The sequence below is a fragment of the Aulonocara stuartgranti genome (assembly GCF_965226115.1).
Source record: "Aulonocara stuartgranti genome assembly, chromosome: 6".
Lineage (NCBI taxonomy): Eukaryota > Metazoa > Chordata > Actinopteri > Cichliformes > Cichlidae > Aulonocara > Aulonocara stuartgranti.
The window spans coordinates 34,042,664-34,058,659 of NC_138944.1; the positions used below are offsets into that span (position 1 = coordinate 34,042,664).

The following is a 15,996-nucleotide window of genomic DNA, read 5'->3' on the forward strand; positions in this document are numbered from 1 at the left end:
ACAAAGAACAGAGCGCACCGTCGTAAATTCCCCCTAATTTTGGTATGATCCGAGCTCAGGCACTAGGCGACTGAGCACAGCACCCATGTGAGCGAGGGGGGAGAAGCTGCTGCCTGCGAGTTTGCTGCAGACAGAGGAGAGCTTAAGTTTGACCAGGTACCAAAGCAAATCATTCGTACTGAACTAATAATGTAAATATGACGGTGTATCACAAAAGATTGATATCAAACTGATCACTTGGTTGCGTTACTTGCTCTTCGAGTGAATCAACCAATGGATAAATAAAAAGCCGAACAGCAATGCTGATTTTTTAGAGAGTCTTAGCTTACATTTCATATTTTCAGTTGTTACCCTCCACGGCTAAACAAACTCTCTAAATCGGTTTCAATTGTGTACTGATGAACACAACAATGGACATAAGGAGCTTCTTTCAAAGAAAAAACTCAGGTAGATGTTATTTTATATATTATGCTTTGGATGTTGTTTAGTATATCTATGCAAAACAAGAGGAATTTCAATACACAGCAGTATATTCACAGTTGAAACCAGATATTTACATACACTTTATGGAGAAAACATAAAAACTTTTTTTTACTGTTAAACATCAATTTAGAGTAAACTTTTGTTTTAGATAAATAAATGTTGAAATATCTTTTGAATTAGTTAAATGTCAGAATAAAAAGAGGGAGCTGTCTATTTTAATCACTTTCATCAAATTTAGGAGTACATATACACTAAGTTTATTGTTAATTAATAAGAAAACTCCAGACGATTCGATTCTGAGCTGAAGAAGCTTCTGATAGGTTCGTAGAGTCCATGTGAGTAAATTGGTGGCACACCTGTGGATGCATATAAGGCAAAACACAGAGCCTGTTTCTTTGACATGGGAAAATCAAGAGATGTCAACCAAAACACCAGGAAAAGAATTGTGGAGCTCCATAAGTGTGGCTCAGTTTTGAATACAATTTGGTGCCATTTGCAATTAAGAAATACAGATAGTTTCTCTCTTTACTCTCAAAGTTAACAAATATGTTTTTTATATTTATCAATCTAAAAAAATAAACATTTAGTCTGATTTGATGTTACAATTAAAAAGTGTTTGTGTTTTTATCTGAAGAGTACATAAATATCTGGTTTCAACTGTATATTTGATGATGTTGGTGTTTGGCTTGATTGTCAGCACAGAGAGGGAGAGAGAGGAACAGAGAGGGAGAGAGAGAATGACGACAGAACAGAGATGGAACAAGAGCAGGTGAGACACACATGTTAGTCAAATGGTTGTTTGCCAAAACTCATCAGAACATGTACCTAGTGTTTCTTTTTAGATACCATTTGTTACTTTTCAAATTCTATATTTATTAAGTTATGCAGGCTTGTTTGCACAACAAGGCTAAATAATTATATAAACTTTTCTCAATCTAAATATTGTACTTTGGTAGAATTAAAAAATAAGTGTAGTGCAGGTCTATGATGATTTTTTAGTGCTACTATCATCTAGTTCTGATTCTGGTTCTGTCTTGGTTACTGTTGTAGTCCTGTTTTAATTCCGGATCAGTTCTGGGTCTGGTTGAATTGGGGTTTAGTCCCTGTGTCTTGATACAGGCCCGACTTTGTTCTACCTTGCTGCTTAATTAAAAAACTAGTTTAAGGTGTCCTGCATATGTATATAGAATAGCATCTGGCTGCAGTTTAAAGACTTTTTTTGTCTCGGTCTCGGTCTCGTCTCGACTCGGTCTCGGTCTTGGTCTCGTCTCAACTTGGTCTTGGTCTTGGTCTTGTCTTGGTCTCGATACCCTCTGGTCTTGGTCTTGTCTTGGTCTCGATACCCTCTGGTCTTGGTCTTGTCTTGGTCTCGGATTAGGCGGTCTTGACTACAAGTCTATTATACACTTGTTTCTTACAGTTTAAGTCCAACAAGTCATGCTGACAGATTAATTTTTTTATCACAGCACATTTTCTTCAGCATGCAGAAAAAACTGTCGAACGTGTAACTTCTTTACACTGACAGGAAGAGTTTTTCTCGTCCAGCCATCAAAGTGGGGTGTACGTGGCCCACAATGTAAAATGGGTTTGACACCTCCGTTCTAGATTATAAAAAACATCCATCACACAAGTTTCTTGCACAACTGACTGTTTATTAGGGATGTTTTTTATTTTTTACTTCTTCATTTCATCATTTATCCATTTAATGTAAGCACAGACTTTTACAGAAATAGATAGTCTAGCATTGCTACACTGTCTACTATCTATGTGTACACCATAGATCTTGTTATTGTATATCACTCCACCACCAGAATCACCCTAAAAGAGACAAAATTTAATTTGTTATGAATTTGTTTTACGATAATTGCTGTCTACACAGTAAATATACAATAATGATTACAGCACTGCCGACTCACCGGACATGTACGCTTGTTAGATTTTTTGTAACACATCCTGTTATCATACGGCACATCGGCATAACACAGAAGGTTTTTGGTATCCTCACAGCTAGCAACATCCATTTTTACACACTGGAGTTTACTTGGTTGGTTACCTACTACAAAAAGTAAAAAGAACAAAGCAAAAGCAATTTATAGTGTTTCATCATATACATATTAAATTGCTATTTTAACAAGACAGATATTTTATTTTATTTTAGGATATTATCAACTAAATTTAAAACAAATGTGTTCTTCAAGAGAACTTGAAGTTAAAAGAAGCACAGAATAAATGCTATTTTTCAAAAAATGAAATTTTGAAAAAGCACACAAACCCAAATCAAACAGAATTTGTCTAACTGTGAAATAATCAAGCGAAAATTGTCTTACTGCAATTTTTAGTGTTACGATCTTCATTAAACAAACCATGGCCTGCAACCTGAACTTCATTGTTGCTAAAAACAAAACAAAACAACAACAACAATTAATAAGCCATTCAACTTATACTCATGTATTGCCAGAATAAAAAACAAATCAATTAAGGTTGTCTACTTTTCCATTCCATTTTTAGTCAGCTAATTCACTTTTGAGGGTTCAAACATTCTATAGCATTTATTTAACTGTCTCAAATTGTATACAATGCTCTGTTTTTTTCCTGTCATTTTCTGTATATCATGACTGTAAGCTATAAAATCAGTCCACTAAAGGGGCTCCAACTCACATTTTGGGCTCATCAATAATTTTGTTGTTTGCATCCTTCTTACACTCAGGAAGATCGACATGTGTAATGCCAGTATTGGTTTTCTTTAACTTCAGAAGCATGAGGTCAGTGGTTGGATGGAGTGTTATGGCTGCAATTTCTTCTGCTTTTCCTGGGCCTGGATGCACAACTGCAAATCGACTAGAAAGAACATTCACCTCCACATTTAACATAGTTAACTGTTATATGGGTAACAGTGTGGATTAACTTGTAATTATAAACTTTAAACAACAGATAAAATTGATTCATTTAAAATTCAAAACATTAAGTTCATTAAACTTACTTGATATTGTGGCAACAACAAGAGTTTTCATAGTAAGGCAATACAATTCAAGGTTTGTAGAATTATGGGAAAAAATTAATTGTGAAAATGTTTAGCTAAAACTAAAACTAATCTTTACTCACATTGGATTTTCATTGCAGTGTTTTGCAGTGAGAATCCACTGTTCACTGATCAAAGAGCCGCCACAGTGACCTGGTTTTCCATCATTTCTTTCTGACAGGCTGACATGGTACGGTCGCTCGTTGTTGTCACAGTCTTTTCCCCCAACAATTCTCTTCTGCACATTCACCACTGTGCTCACTGTCACACCTGAAACGGAAGGTCCTTCATCAGGTGTCTGTATTACAACAGTTGCTTAACAACACATTTGCTCTTAAGAGATGAAAACAGGTAAGTGAGAAACTGTTACTTGTTAGTGAAATAAAGCAGCTGGAGGTTCAGCATTATTATTCTTTTTCATGCAGCCTGTCTGAATACACACACTTATTTGAAAAGACACTTTTAGTATTTGTAGCACACTGAGAAAGAAGTTCAAAAACAGAATATTCTTTTTGATGAATAATTACAAAAATCAAATTGACTCATGCCCCCAATTTTTTTTTTTTATATAAATATGTAACACATTTTAAGTGAAAAAACAGCTGAATACTCACCGACCCACAGCAAGAGAAGAAGAGAAGTTAAATGAGCCATCACTGTCACCGACCTTACTTCTACCTTCCACTTCAGAGTTTACAGTGACTAAACCACTGTGACAGTGGGGCCTTTTAAATTGGTACATGTTCTCCTATTGGCCCATAATCCACCAATACCCTCATGGAGCTTTATCAACACAAACCCATTGGCCACAAAAACGGAACTTATTTGCAAACTTTTGATGACTCATACAATGTTCCATTTTCCCCTCCCCTGTACACCATGTATCATCATGAATGACACTGTTTAAGAACTATGGATTAAAAAAAAAACTCATTCGTGTTTTCTCAGTGGGAAAAGTTGTACTTTTCCCACTTTTTTACCTTTAGTTTAAGTAATGAGTAGGCACTGATGGAAATATAGTGTTTAAAACAATTAGTCAAAAGTAGCATACTTGTGTATTTATACAATTGCAAATTGGAAAAAAGGCACAAAAGTGCACAGCAAATTCAAAAGTGTTAAATGTTTTGGTGTTAGTAGTCTTCTTGCAAAAGTAGAGTTAATTTTACTCACAGACTCCGCCCCCAGCACCATAGGCTCCAATCGAAGCTGAAGTGAAACCGTTTCAGAACATTTTGCTCTACATATTTGAGTTGTTTGCCATGCTTGGTAAGTCATTTTTTCAAAGATTGTTTCAATTATTATTATTATCTATTACTTCTGTGGCTCTTTGGAGTTGAGACAAAGCTGTGTGAAAGGCATTAGCCATGTTGCTCGGTGATAGTATAATATTCTGTTTTAGCTAGCTGAAAGGTATTGTCTGCGGGCAAATACCACAGCCTTGAAAAAAAGCTTGCATGTGAATTTTCAGTCAAACCTTTGGTCAAATACACCTAAAACAATGTCTAGAATGTGAAATGTTGGTATAATGGTGCTACGTGAAGCCTGAAAACGATCTCCCATAAAAAAAAAAAAAACGAGGAAACAGCAGTAGCAGGCGTCCTGAGTGGGTTCTACGTTAGCATAGATCCCTCCAGAGTTTTGTGCACACGGTTTAGGTAAAAATGAAAAAGGTTGAGGTTTTACATTTAGTTCAGTATTACCTGTTGCCTGTGTCCTTGTCTTTTGGGAAAATACTTTACACAAGTAATGGCTCAAAGAGGATTCCTTTTTTTTTACTGTGCTGCAATTGTTTACTGGATTATTTGTGCCATTAATTAGTGTCAACTAATTTTTTTTCAATCTCCACATAAGATATGCTTGTGAAGATGGAATATGGGGGACAGCAGAAGTGCGTTGAAGTTCCACAAAGGGATGAATGAAGGACATGCATATTGTATTGAAGAAATAAGTGATGAGAATGCTGTTATTTGCATTTACCAGCTCACCTATGTCAGACCTTTTGATAAACAAAATTCTAATGAAAGTGAGAACATGTATACTGTTACATCTTTCAGAAAATGTTTTGAAATTGTGGTGCACAGTTCAGAATAAATTTTTTTCCAAAACCATTGCATCTTTTTAGTAAATGTTTATTTCCAAAAGAGATTTCTAGAAGTTCAGAACAGTAAAATTCCCGCTTTTTAGAATTAATTAGAAGATAACTCTTACGTAGTTAAACTAAAATACTCTTTGAGAGTTAATATATAAACTCTTAACACCAAGTGTTAAATTATCAACTCCAGACAGATTTGGTGTTTAACACTAAATCAGAGTTAACGTACCAACTCTCCAAAAAGAGTTAAATTAACACTCTCTGGTGTGGACCCATATAGACACTTTAATAGTGTTGAAATCAAATCCGACACTGTTAATTTGGACATGCTGGATTTGCTGTGTACAGCTGATACAATTTTCAGCACAAATCTAAATCTCATATATTTTAACTGGAAGCATATTTCTTGATAGACTCTTTTTTCAGAGGACATCACGTCCAGGTAACCAATAAAGATTTTTTTGAAAGTGTTGATCTATCCATTTTACAAACCATGATCTTTTAATAAATATCAAGTATTTCATTTATTTACTTATTTATTGCCTAATTATAGACATATTTTTCAAAGGAAATGTTGAGTGATCGATCACACAATCTCATATCTCCTAAGGTTGTTGTTCCATCATATTGGAGGAAAGTAAATAAACACTGTGAATGCAGTTTCTGTGTGTGTGTTGATTTTGCAAAAAAAGAGCTTTTGTGATCATAATTATGACTCGAATGCAGTGTTGTCCCAAATGCCTGTTACTTTTCCAAGAGCAGATTTATTTTCTATTTCATTACAGAAATAGCATGTAGCCAAGTCCTGGAGAAAGTGATGACATTATTGTAACTGCAGGTTTTTCAGGTATGCTTGGCAGCTGTTTGACATGAAGAATAGGAACATTAACATTATTGCACAAGTCTTCATGGTGTATTTGCATGTGAAAAAATCTCAAACATGAAGCAGTTCTCATGAGTGTGACAGCTTCTCGGGAGAAGGTGTTTCTCAGCTTGGCTGTTCTGGCTGTGCAGCCTTCTTCCTCGTGGGAGGCGACAAAGCCATGAGCAGGAAAGTCATAAAACTGGCAGCCGTATTCCTACATCTTCTGATGTACAGGGTGGGCCATTTATATGGATACACCGTAATAACATGGGAATGGTTGGTGATATTAAAGTCCTGTTTGTGGCACATTAGTATATGTCACGGCTGGGGCAGCAGTCGTGTTGTGGAATGAAAGGAGGACCCAAAATGCTGGCAGCCGACTGATGATATGAGTGAGAGTTTATTTACAGGTGACAGTGGCAGAAACAGACAATGAAGCATGAGAAATACTAATGGAAACCTAAAGTGGGAAAACTAAAGAGCAACTTGAAATCCTCAGGACACATGGTGAAAGGCAGAGAGACGCAGACTGACGGAGGATACCAAGAACGCAGACAAACGCAGAGATACACAGATGAACTCAGACAAGCCGACAGCGAACACAGACCGACACCCACTAAATATACACACACAAGGTAATCGGGTAATCACCCACAGGAGGGGAGAACAGCTGATCCTAATACACACGATGACTGGAGGACACAAGCTGAACACAATGACAACAGACACAGACCTTCAGAATGGAACAGGAAATCCAGAACACAAGCCTTCAAAGTAAAGCAGGAAACACACAGACACAGGTAGGGCTGATAAAACACTAAACTTCAGGTTCAACCCTAAACTAATACAAAATCAGAATAAACACAAGGCACAAAAATGAACTTCAAGGAAACACAAAACACTGGGTCAAAATGACCCAGGACCATGACAGTATATGTGAGGGGGCAAACTCCTCAAGATGGGTGGTGACCATGGTGGCCATTTAGAAGTCGGCCATCTTGGATACAACTTTTGTTTTTTCAATAGGAAGAGGGCCATGTGACACATCAAACTTATTGGTAATGTCACAAGAAAAACAATGGTGTGCTTGGTTTCAACGTAACTTTATCCTTTCAAGAGTTATTTACAAGTTTCTGACCACTTATAAAATGTGTTCAATGTGCTGCTCATTGTGTTGGATTGTCAATGCAACCCTCTTCTACCACTCTTCACACACTGATAGCAACACCGCAGGAGAAACGCCATGACCAATAGCGGTGGTTTTGTTTGTTAAGTTCACCATTCACGTAAAAGTTTGCCTCATCACTGAACAAAATCTTCTGCGTGAACTGAGGGTCCTGTTCCAATTTTTGTTTTGCCCATTCTGCAAATTCTGTGCGCCGATCTGGGTCATCCTCGTTGAGATGTTGCAGTAGCTGGAGTTTGTAAGGGTGCCATTTGTGAGTAGCTAATATCACAAAACTTAGCTAGCAGTTTGCTAACTGTAGCATGGGAGATGGGTGGTCTCGTAGGGTGTCTTGCATTGAAATCTGCTGCAATGACCCGGTTACTGCGTTCACCAGATATCAACACAATTTCGATCCGCTCCTCACGTGTTAACCTCTTCGACATGTCAATGGCTGTGAACAAAGAGAAGCTTGTAAATAACTCATGAAAGAATAAAGTTACGTTGAAACCAAGCACACCATTGTTTTTCTTGTGACATTACCAATAAGTTTGACGTGTCACATGGCCCTCTTCCTATTGAAAAAACAAAAGTTGTATCCAAGATGGCCGACTTCTAAATGGCCACCATGGCCACCACCCATCTAGAGGAGTTTGCCCCCTCACATATACTAATGTGCCACAAACAGGACTTTAATATCACCAACCATTCCCATGTTATTACGGTGCATCCATATAAATGGCCCACCCTGTAGATGTCCATCCATCCATCCATCTTCATCCGCTTTATCCGAGGCCGGGTCGCGGGGGCAGCAGCCTAAGCAAAGAGGCCCAGACCTCCCTCTCCCCAGCCACCTCCTCCAGCTTATCCGGGGGAATACCAAGGCGTTCCCAGGCCAGCCGAGAGATATAATCTCTCCAGCGTGTCCTGGGTCTGCCCCGGGGCCTCCTCCCGGTGGGACATGCCTGGAACACCTCACCCAGGAGGCGCCCAGGGGGCATCCTTGTCAGATGCCCGAACCACCTCAGCTGGCTCCTTTCGATGTGGAGCAGCAGCTGCTCTACTCTGAGCCCCTCCCGGATGGCCGAACTTCTCACCCTATCTCTAAGGGAGAGGCCAGCCACCCTTCGGAGGAAGCTCATTTCTGCCGCTTGTATCCGCGATCTCGTTCTTTCGGTCACTACCCACAGCTCGTGGCCATAGGTGAGGGTAGGGACGTAGATCGACCGGTAAATTGAGAGCTTCGCTTTTACACTCAGCTCCCTCTTCACCACGACGGACCGGTGCAGCGTCCGCATTACTGCAGCTGCAGCCCCAATCCGTCTGTCGATCTCCGGCTCCCTTCTCCCATCACTCGCGAACAAGACCCCGAGATACTTGAACTCCTCCACTTGGGGCAGGAACTCATCCCCGACCCGGAGTGGGCACTCCACCCTTTTCCGGCTGAGAACCATGGCCTCAGATTTGGAGGTGCTGATCCTCATTCCCGCTGCTTCACACTCGGCTGCGAACCGTTCCAGTGCGAGCTGGAGGCCCTCACCCGATGAAGCCAACAGAACCACATCATCCGTAAAAATCAGAGATGAGATTCTGAGGCCACCAAAGCGAAAGCCCTCCGCCACTTGGCTGCGCCTAGAAATCCTATCCATAAAAATTATGAACAGAACCGGAGACAAAGGGCAGCCCTGGCGGAGCCCATCACCCACCGGGAATGAGTCCGACTTATTGCCGGCAATGCGAACCAAGCTCTTGCAACGGTTGTATAGGGATCGAATGGCCCGTAGCAATGTGCCAGACACCCCATACTCCCGCAACACCTCCCACAGGACACCCCGAGGGACACGGTCGAATGCCTTCTCCAAGTCCACAAAACACATGTAGACTGGTTGGGCAAACTCCCATGCACCCTCAAGTATCCTCGAGAGGATAAAGAGCTGGTCCAGTGTTCCGCGACCAGGACGAAAACCGCATTGTTCCTCCTGTATCCGAGGTTCGACTAGCGGACGAACTCTCCTTTCCAGCACCCTGGCATAGACTTTCCCCGGGAGGCTGAGGAGTGTGATCCCCCTGTAGTTGGAACACACCCTCCGGTCCCCCTTCTTAAAGATGGGGACCACCACCCCGGTCTGCCAGTCCACAGGTACTGCCCCTGATCTCCACGCAACATTGCAGAGGCGTGTCAACCAGGACAGCCCTACAACGTCCAGAGCCTTCAGGAACTCGGGGCGGACCTCATCAACACCAGGGGCTCTGCCACCAAGGAGTTGTTTAACTGCCTCAGTGACCTCGCCCCCGGAAATTGGCGGGTCATTCCCCTCATCCCCAGACTCTGCTTCCTCCTCGGAAGACGTGTCAGTGGGATTAAGGAGGTCCTCGAAGTATTCCTTCCACCGCCTGACAATTTTCTCAGTCGACGTCAGCAGCGCTCCGCCAGCACTATACACAGTGCAGGTAGAGCACCGCTTTCCCCTCCTGAGACGCCTGACGGTTTGCCAGAATCTCTTCGAGGCAGTCCGAAAGTCTTTTTCCATGGCCTCTCCGAACTCCTCCCACACCCGAGTTTTTGCTTCAGCCACTGCCCGAGCCGCATTCCGCTTGGCCTGTCAATACCTGTCGGCTGCCTCCGGAGTCCCACAGGCTAACCAAGCCCGATAGGACTCCTTCTTCAGCCTGGTGGCTCCCTTCACCTCTGGTGTCCACCATTTGGTTCGGGGATTACCACCATGGCAGGCACCAACCACCTTGCGGCCGCAGCTCAATGCAGCAGCTTCGGCAATGGAGACGCTGAACATGGTCCATTCGGACTCAATGTCCCCAGTCTCCCTCGGAATGCTGTTGAAGCTCTGCCGGAGGTGTGCGTTGAAGATCTCGCGGACTGGGGCCTCTGCTAGACGTTCCCAGCACACCCTCACTACGCGTTTAGGTGCACCAGGTCTGTCCAGCGTCCTCCCCCGCCACCTGATCCAACTCACCACCAGGTGGTGATCAGTTGACAGCTCAGCCCCTCTCTTTACCCGAGTGTCCAGAACATATGGTCGCAGGTCTGGTGATATGATTACAAAATCAATCATCGACCTACGGCCTAGAGCGTCCTGGTGCCACGTGCACTTATGGACACTCTTATGTTCGAACAGGGTGTTCGTTATGGCCAAACTGTGATTAGCACAGAAGTCCAATAACAAAGCACCGCTCGGGTTCAGATCAGGGAGGCCGTTCCTCCCAATCACACCCCTCCAGGTCTCGCTGTCGTTACCCACGTGAGCATTGAAGTCTCCCAGCAGGACAACAGAGTCTCCAGGTGGAGCACCTTCCAGCACCCCCCCCAGGGACTCTAAGAAGGCTGGGTACTCTGAACTGCCACTCGGCGCATAAGCGCAGATGACAGTCAGGACCCGTTCCCCGACCCTAAGGCGCAGGGAACAAACCCTCTCGTCCACCGGGAAAAACCCCAACGTACCAGCAGCAAGCCGAGGGGATATTAGAATACCCACCCCAGCCCGCCGCCTCTCACCAGGGGCAACTCCAGACTGAGACAGAGTCCAGCCCCTCTCCAGGAGACTGGTTCCAGAGCCCAAGCCATGCGTAGAGGTGAGCCCGACTATATCTAGCCGGTACCTCTCAACCTCACGCACTAACTCAGGCTCCTTCCCCACCAGAGAGGTGACATTCCATGTCCCTATTGCCAGTCTTGGCAGCCGGGGGTCAGTCCGCCAGGGTCTCCGCTCCTGGCCGCCACCCGGCACACTATGGCGCCTCCTGCGGGTGGTGGGCCTGCGGGAGGATGGGCCCATGTCTCCTCTTCGGGCTGTGCCCGGCCGGGCCCCATGGACTAAGGCCCGGCCACCAGATGCTCGCCATCGGGCACCCTCCCCGGGCCTGGCTCCAGGGCGGGGCCCCGGTAACCCTATCCCGGGCAGGGTAAACTGTTCCCTCGATATCCTTTTCATAAGGGTCCCTGTAGATGTCTTCAGTGAGAAATGGGAGGCTCCTGTCAATGATCATCTGTCCTATCTACAGCAGAGCAGTTTGTATACCAAACAGTGACACATGATGTAAGAATTCTCTCTATGGCACACTTATAAAATGATGTGACTGTGATACCAGGCCAGCTCACTTTAACCTCCTCAGTAGCTACAGCCAGAATTGGTGTTTCACATAAAGTTGTTTTGATGTGTATTCCTTAAAGCTGGTGATGACCATGACAGCCTTTCTTCCGATCTAGACAAGAGTAGGAGGTCTTTCCTAAAATCCATGATCATCTTCTTTCATTTCTCCACATTGACACACAGGTTGTTTGCTCTGCATCAAGTGTCCAAATGTTCTGTCTCTAGTCTGTATATGGGAAATTAGTCATAGGTTAGCAGACAGTACAGCAGAGGGCTCAAAATACATCCCAGAGGGTGTTAAGAATAATGTTTGCGAAAGTGATGTTGTGGATTATAACAGTCTTTCTTCTGTTGGAAAGAAAGTTAGAGCTAAATCCAGGAAATTCAGGAAGAGCAGACTGATATGAGATGCCTTTCTCTATAAGCAAATGAGGACCAGATAAATAATATATTCAATGGAATTTGCATTAGAGCTGTTCTTCCTGTATGTATACTGATGGAGATCAGTGCAGGTGTCCATTTTCAAAAAGCCACAATAGCCACTTTATGACTATAGAAGTTAAACTACTATCTTACAAGCGTGAGAAGTCTTTGGAAAAGGTATAATAGCGGCAGATTTAAAGCATGATGGTAGCTTTGCTAGAAAGAGGTGTGCACAATCGGGCATGTTGTCTGTGCCTGCATCCTTGTAGTTGGTGCCTTTCATAACTTTATTATGCCAAAAAATGAATTAATCATAGGGTGAATCTTTACCACCATCATTTGACCCAGTTGTCTTAGCTAATTATAGGCCAATCTCCAGCCTTCCTTTTATCTCATAAATTATTTAATCCTAGAGTAGTTTTTGACTAGTGTATATTAAATAAATATGTATGACTGCTTTCTTCCTTTGCACAATATCTCTAAAATTACAAAACATCCTGTCTCAGACTGATGCTGCAAAACTAGTTCATGCATTTATTCCTTCTAGGCTGGACTACTGCAAATCATTGAGAAGTCTTCAGTTCATGCAAAATGCTGGAGCAAGAGTACTGACAGGGACTAGAAATAGAGAGCAAATTTCTCTTATATTGGCTTCTCTTCACTGGCTTCCTGTTAAAGTCATAATCAAATTAGAATTCTTCTCATCACATTCAACGTCTTAAATAATCAGGCTCAATCTTATCTTAATGACCATATAGTACCGTGTCATACCATTAAAGCACTTCAGACTGCAGGCTTTCTCGTGGTTTCTAGAGTATTTAAAACTCTTCCAGTTTGGATTCAGGAGACAGACTTACTTAATTCTACCTTAGTTACACTGCAATAGGTCAAGGCTGCTGGGGGATCCCCATGATGCACTGAGTGTCTCTTCTTCAGTCACCTTTTTCACGCACTATGTGTATGCACATCTCTGCATTTAATTATTAGTCATTGCTAATCTCTGACTCACTTCTATAGCTTGTCTTTGTCCTGTCTTTCTCCCCTCACCCCAACCAGTCAAGGCAGATGGATTGGGCAAGTCTTTTTTTTCATCCTTCACATCAAGGAGCAGGGGTACAGTTATATTAATTAGGAAAAATCTACCATTCACACCTCTTGATTGTATAAGGGATACCGATGGCCGTTTTGTTATAGTGAAAGGTGTTTTATATGGAGAGGAAATCGCCATTATGAATATTTACTGGTCCCCCTGGTCACCCAGGAGACTTTTTGATTGCAGCCTTCACAAAATTTGTGGACTTAAATGTTAGAAACTCATTCATTGGTGGGGACTTTAACTGTCATTTAAACCCAATTTTGGATAAATCTCCTCAGGGCAAACCATCCCTTTCACCCCAAGCCAAGACCCTTGTTACCTTATGTAGGGAATTGGATTATGTTGACGTATGGAGGGCACAGCATTCTGCACATAAGGAATTTACCTTTTTCTCTAAAGTACATACTTGTTATACAAGAATTGACTACTTCTTTGTCCCAAACCTTATTTTGCCATCAGTTACGTTTAGCTCGATTGGTAACATAGTTATATCAGACCACGCAGCAGTTTTCCTTCATTGCAACGTCAGGAATCCGGCCCCCAGGATAGACATTGGCACTTTGACCCCTCTATCCTGTACGATCTTGGATTGATAGGCTACCTCACAGAGGAACTTGGACAGTTCTTGTTAATTAATACACCCTCCACGGATAACTCGTCGTTACTCTGGGAGACATTAAAGGCCTACTCAAGAGGTCTCATTATTTCATATACTAAAGGTGGAAAGCGTAGACAAGCAGAGCAAAGGAAGGTTTTAGAATCCAAGCTAAAACACGCAGAAGGAGATTATCTTAACTACGGGTAAACTCAAAGAAATTTATGCTCTACGTTCGGCATCAGACTGTCTACTGATGAAAGATGCAGAGACTAAAATTAGATTTGCAAAGCAAAGGTTATATGAACATGGTGACAAACCTGGGAAGTACTTAGCCTACCTGACTAAGAAGAAATCAGACTCTCAGAACATCACTTCAATCCAAGATGTAAATGGTAAACAGTTTTTTGACAACACCAGTATTAATAATATATTTAGAAATTTCTACGAAGACCTTTATAAACTGCAAATTCAGACAAATACAGCAGACCTATTGGATGTATTTTTTGCCCCTCTTAACCTTCCCAGGGTGTCTGAAGTACAGAACCTCAAATTGGACTCTCCCATATCAAAACAGGAGGTATTAGATGCCATTAAAGAGCTGAAGGCTGGCAAAGTAGCGGGACCAGACGGACTATGTGCCGAGTTTTATAAAGAATTCAGAGAAATTTTAGCTGGCCCACTGCTGAACATGTACAATGACTCCTTTAAAAAAGGGTCTTGTTGTGGTTCGAATTTGAGAAGAGACATACGACTGGAAGTCCATAGTGGGTCAACACAAATGATTTTATTAAAACACATATATGTGGTGAAGATGGGCTCTGCAAAACATCAGCCTCAATCTCCCCAGAACAATAGGTGGGGTGTGATATATATACAAGCAATATGCGTCACCGCAGATGAAAAACAACATGCATGTTCCAGTAATTCTAGGTAAGAGATATTCTAAAAAAGAACAGCTACTTCCTATGTTCCTCCAGATGCTTCCTGTTATTGTACTCTCTGCACTTCAGAACAGAACATGAGCATACCGTTTACAAGCAAAACAAGTCTACTATGTATGTGTGCAGGCAGACTTATGTCTGTGTTTTAACCTCAGTACATGACCTCACTCAACAAACAAAGACATTTTAGAAGTATACTTCCTGACTCCGTTTGAGTCATCTGTTACCAGGCAAACTCCAGTGCAGCAGGCTGCTGAATGCACACAGGCAATATGTGATAAATTGTACTGTAAACATGTAGGCAATTCTTTCAATAGCTGTACTTTGCTCCATAGATCAGTCGAACTCGCGCCGGCTGTAGCTTCAAACCATTAATTAACTTGACCTAGCTTATATGTGTATAACATGATTACAGTTGCACCTGCAATGAAAGATTATTATGTGCTTATGCTAATACCTGAAATACAGACTTTAATATAACATCAACAGTTTCAATAAATGTGTCAATGAAATGATAATAATGATAAATCATAAGTGATGCAACAGTAATTATAATGATTATGAATAGTAACAGTAAAATAATATTTCATCCCGACAGTCTCTTGCCCAATTCTTTAAGGGAAGCCAATATATACCTTATACTTAAAAAGGGCAAGCTACCTGAAGATTGTGCCTCCTATAGGCCAATCTCTTTGTTGAATGTGGATCTGAAAATCCTCTCCAAGATATTAGCAAAACGTCTGGAGCTTTTACTCCCCTCGCTTATTAATGAGGACCAAACGGGTTTTATTAAAGGGCACAATTCATATAATAACATGCGTAGGTTGTTGAATATGATCCAGTTCTTCCAACAAAAATCTCTGCCTGGTGTGGTAATTTCCCTTGATGCCGAGAAGGCAAAAAACAGGTAAGACCATTCAACACGGTCAGTGTTGAATGGTCTTACCTGTTTTTTTACACTACATCAATTCAGTTTCAGTGGAAACTTTATAAACAGGATTAAGTTACTTTATAACAATCCCTGCTCTGCAGTTCTTACAAACGGGGTGCGGTCCTCCAACTTCCGGATACTGAAGGATTCCGGATACGGATGGCGCGATATGGCAGCCTCGCTTCTGTCAGTCTGCCAGAGGCAGTCTCAGAGGCAGTACGAGTTCAGGCGGACATACATGGTCTATCTGTAGGACAAAGACAGCATATTATTCTGT

General features: G+C 42.0%; 1 protein-coding gene across 1 annotated transcript; it reads right to left on the reverse strand.

Annotated features, from left to right (window-relative positions):
* Positions 1 to 2,157: 2,157 nt before the first annotated feature.
* LOC309707638 (trypsin-4-like) lies at positions 2,158 to 4,156 on the reverse strand (the record flags this gene model as incomplete). Its single annotated transcript, XM_082535059.1, has 6 exons — positions 2,158 to 2,301; positions 2,400 to 2,539; positions 2,811 to 2,875; positions 3,142 to 3,321; positions 3,586 to 3,772; positions 4,117 to 4,156. The coding sequence occupies 6 exons, from the start codon at positions 4,154 to 4,156 to the stop codon at positions 2,158 to 2,160; spliced, it is 756 nt and encodes a 251-aa protein (XP_082391185.1).
* Between the last annotated feature and the right edge of the window lie 11,840 nt (positions 4,157 to 15,996).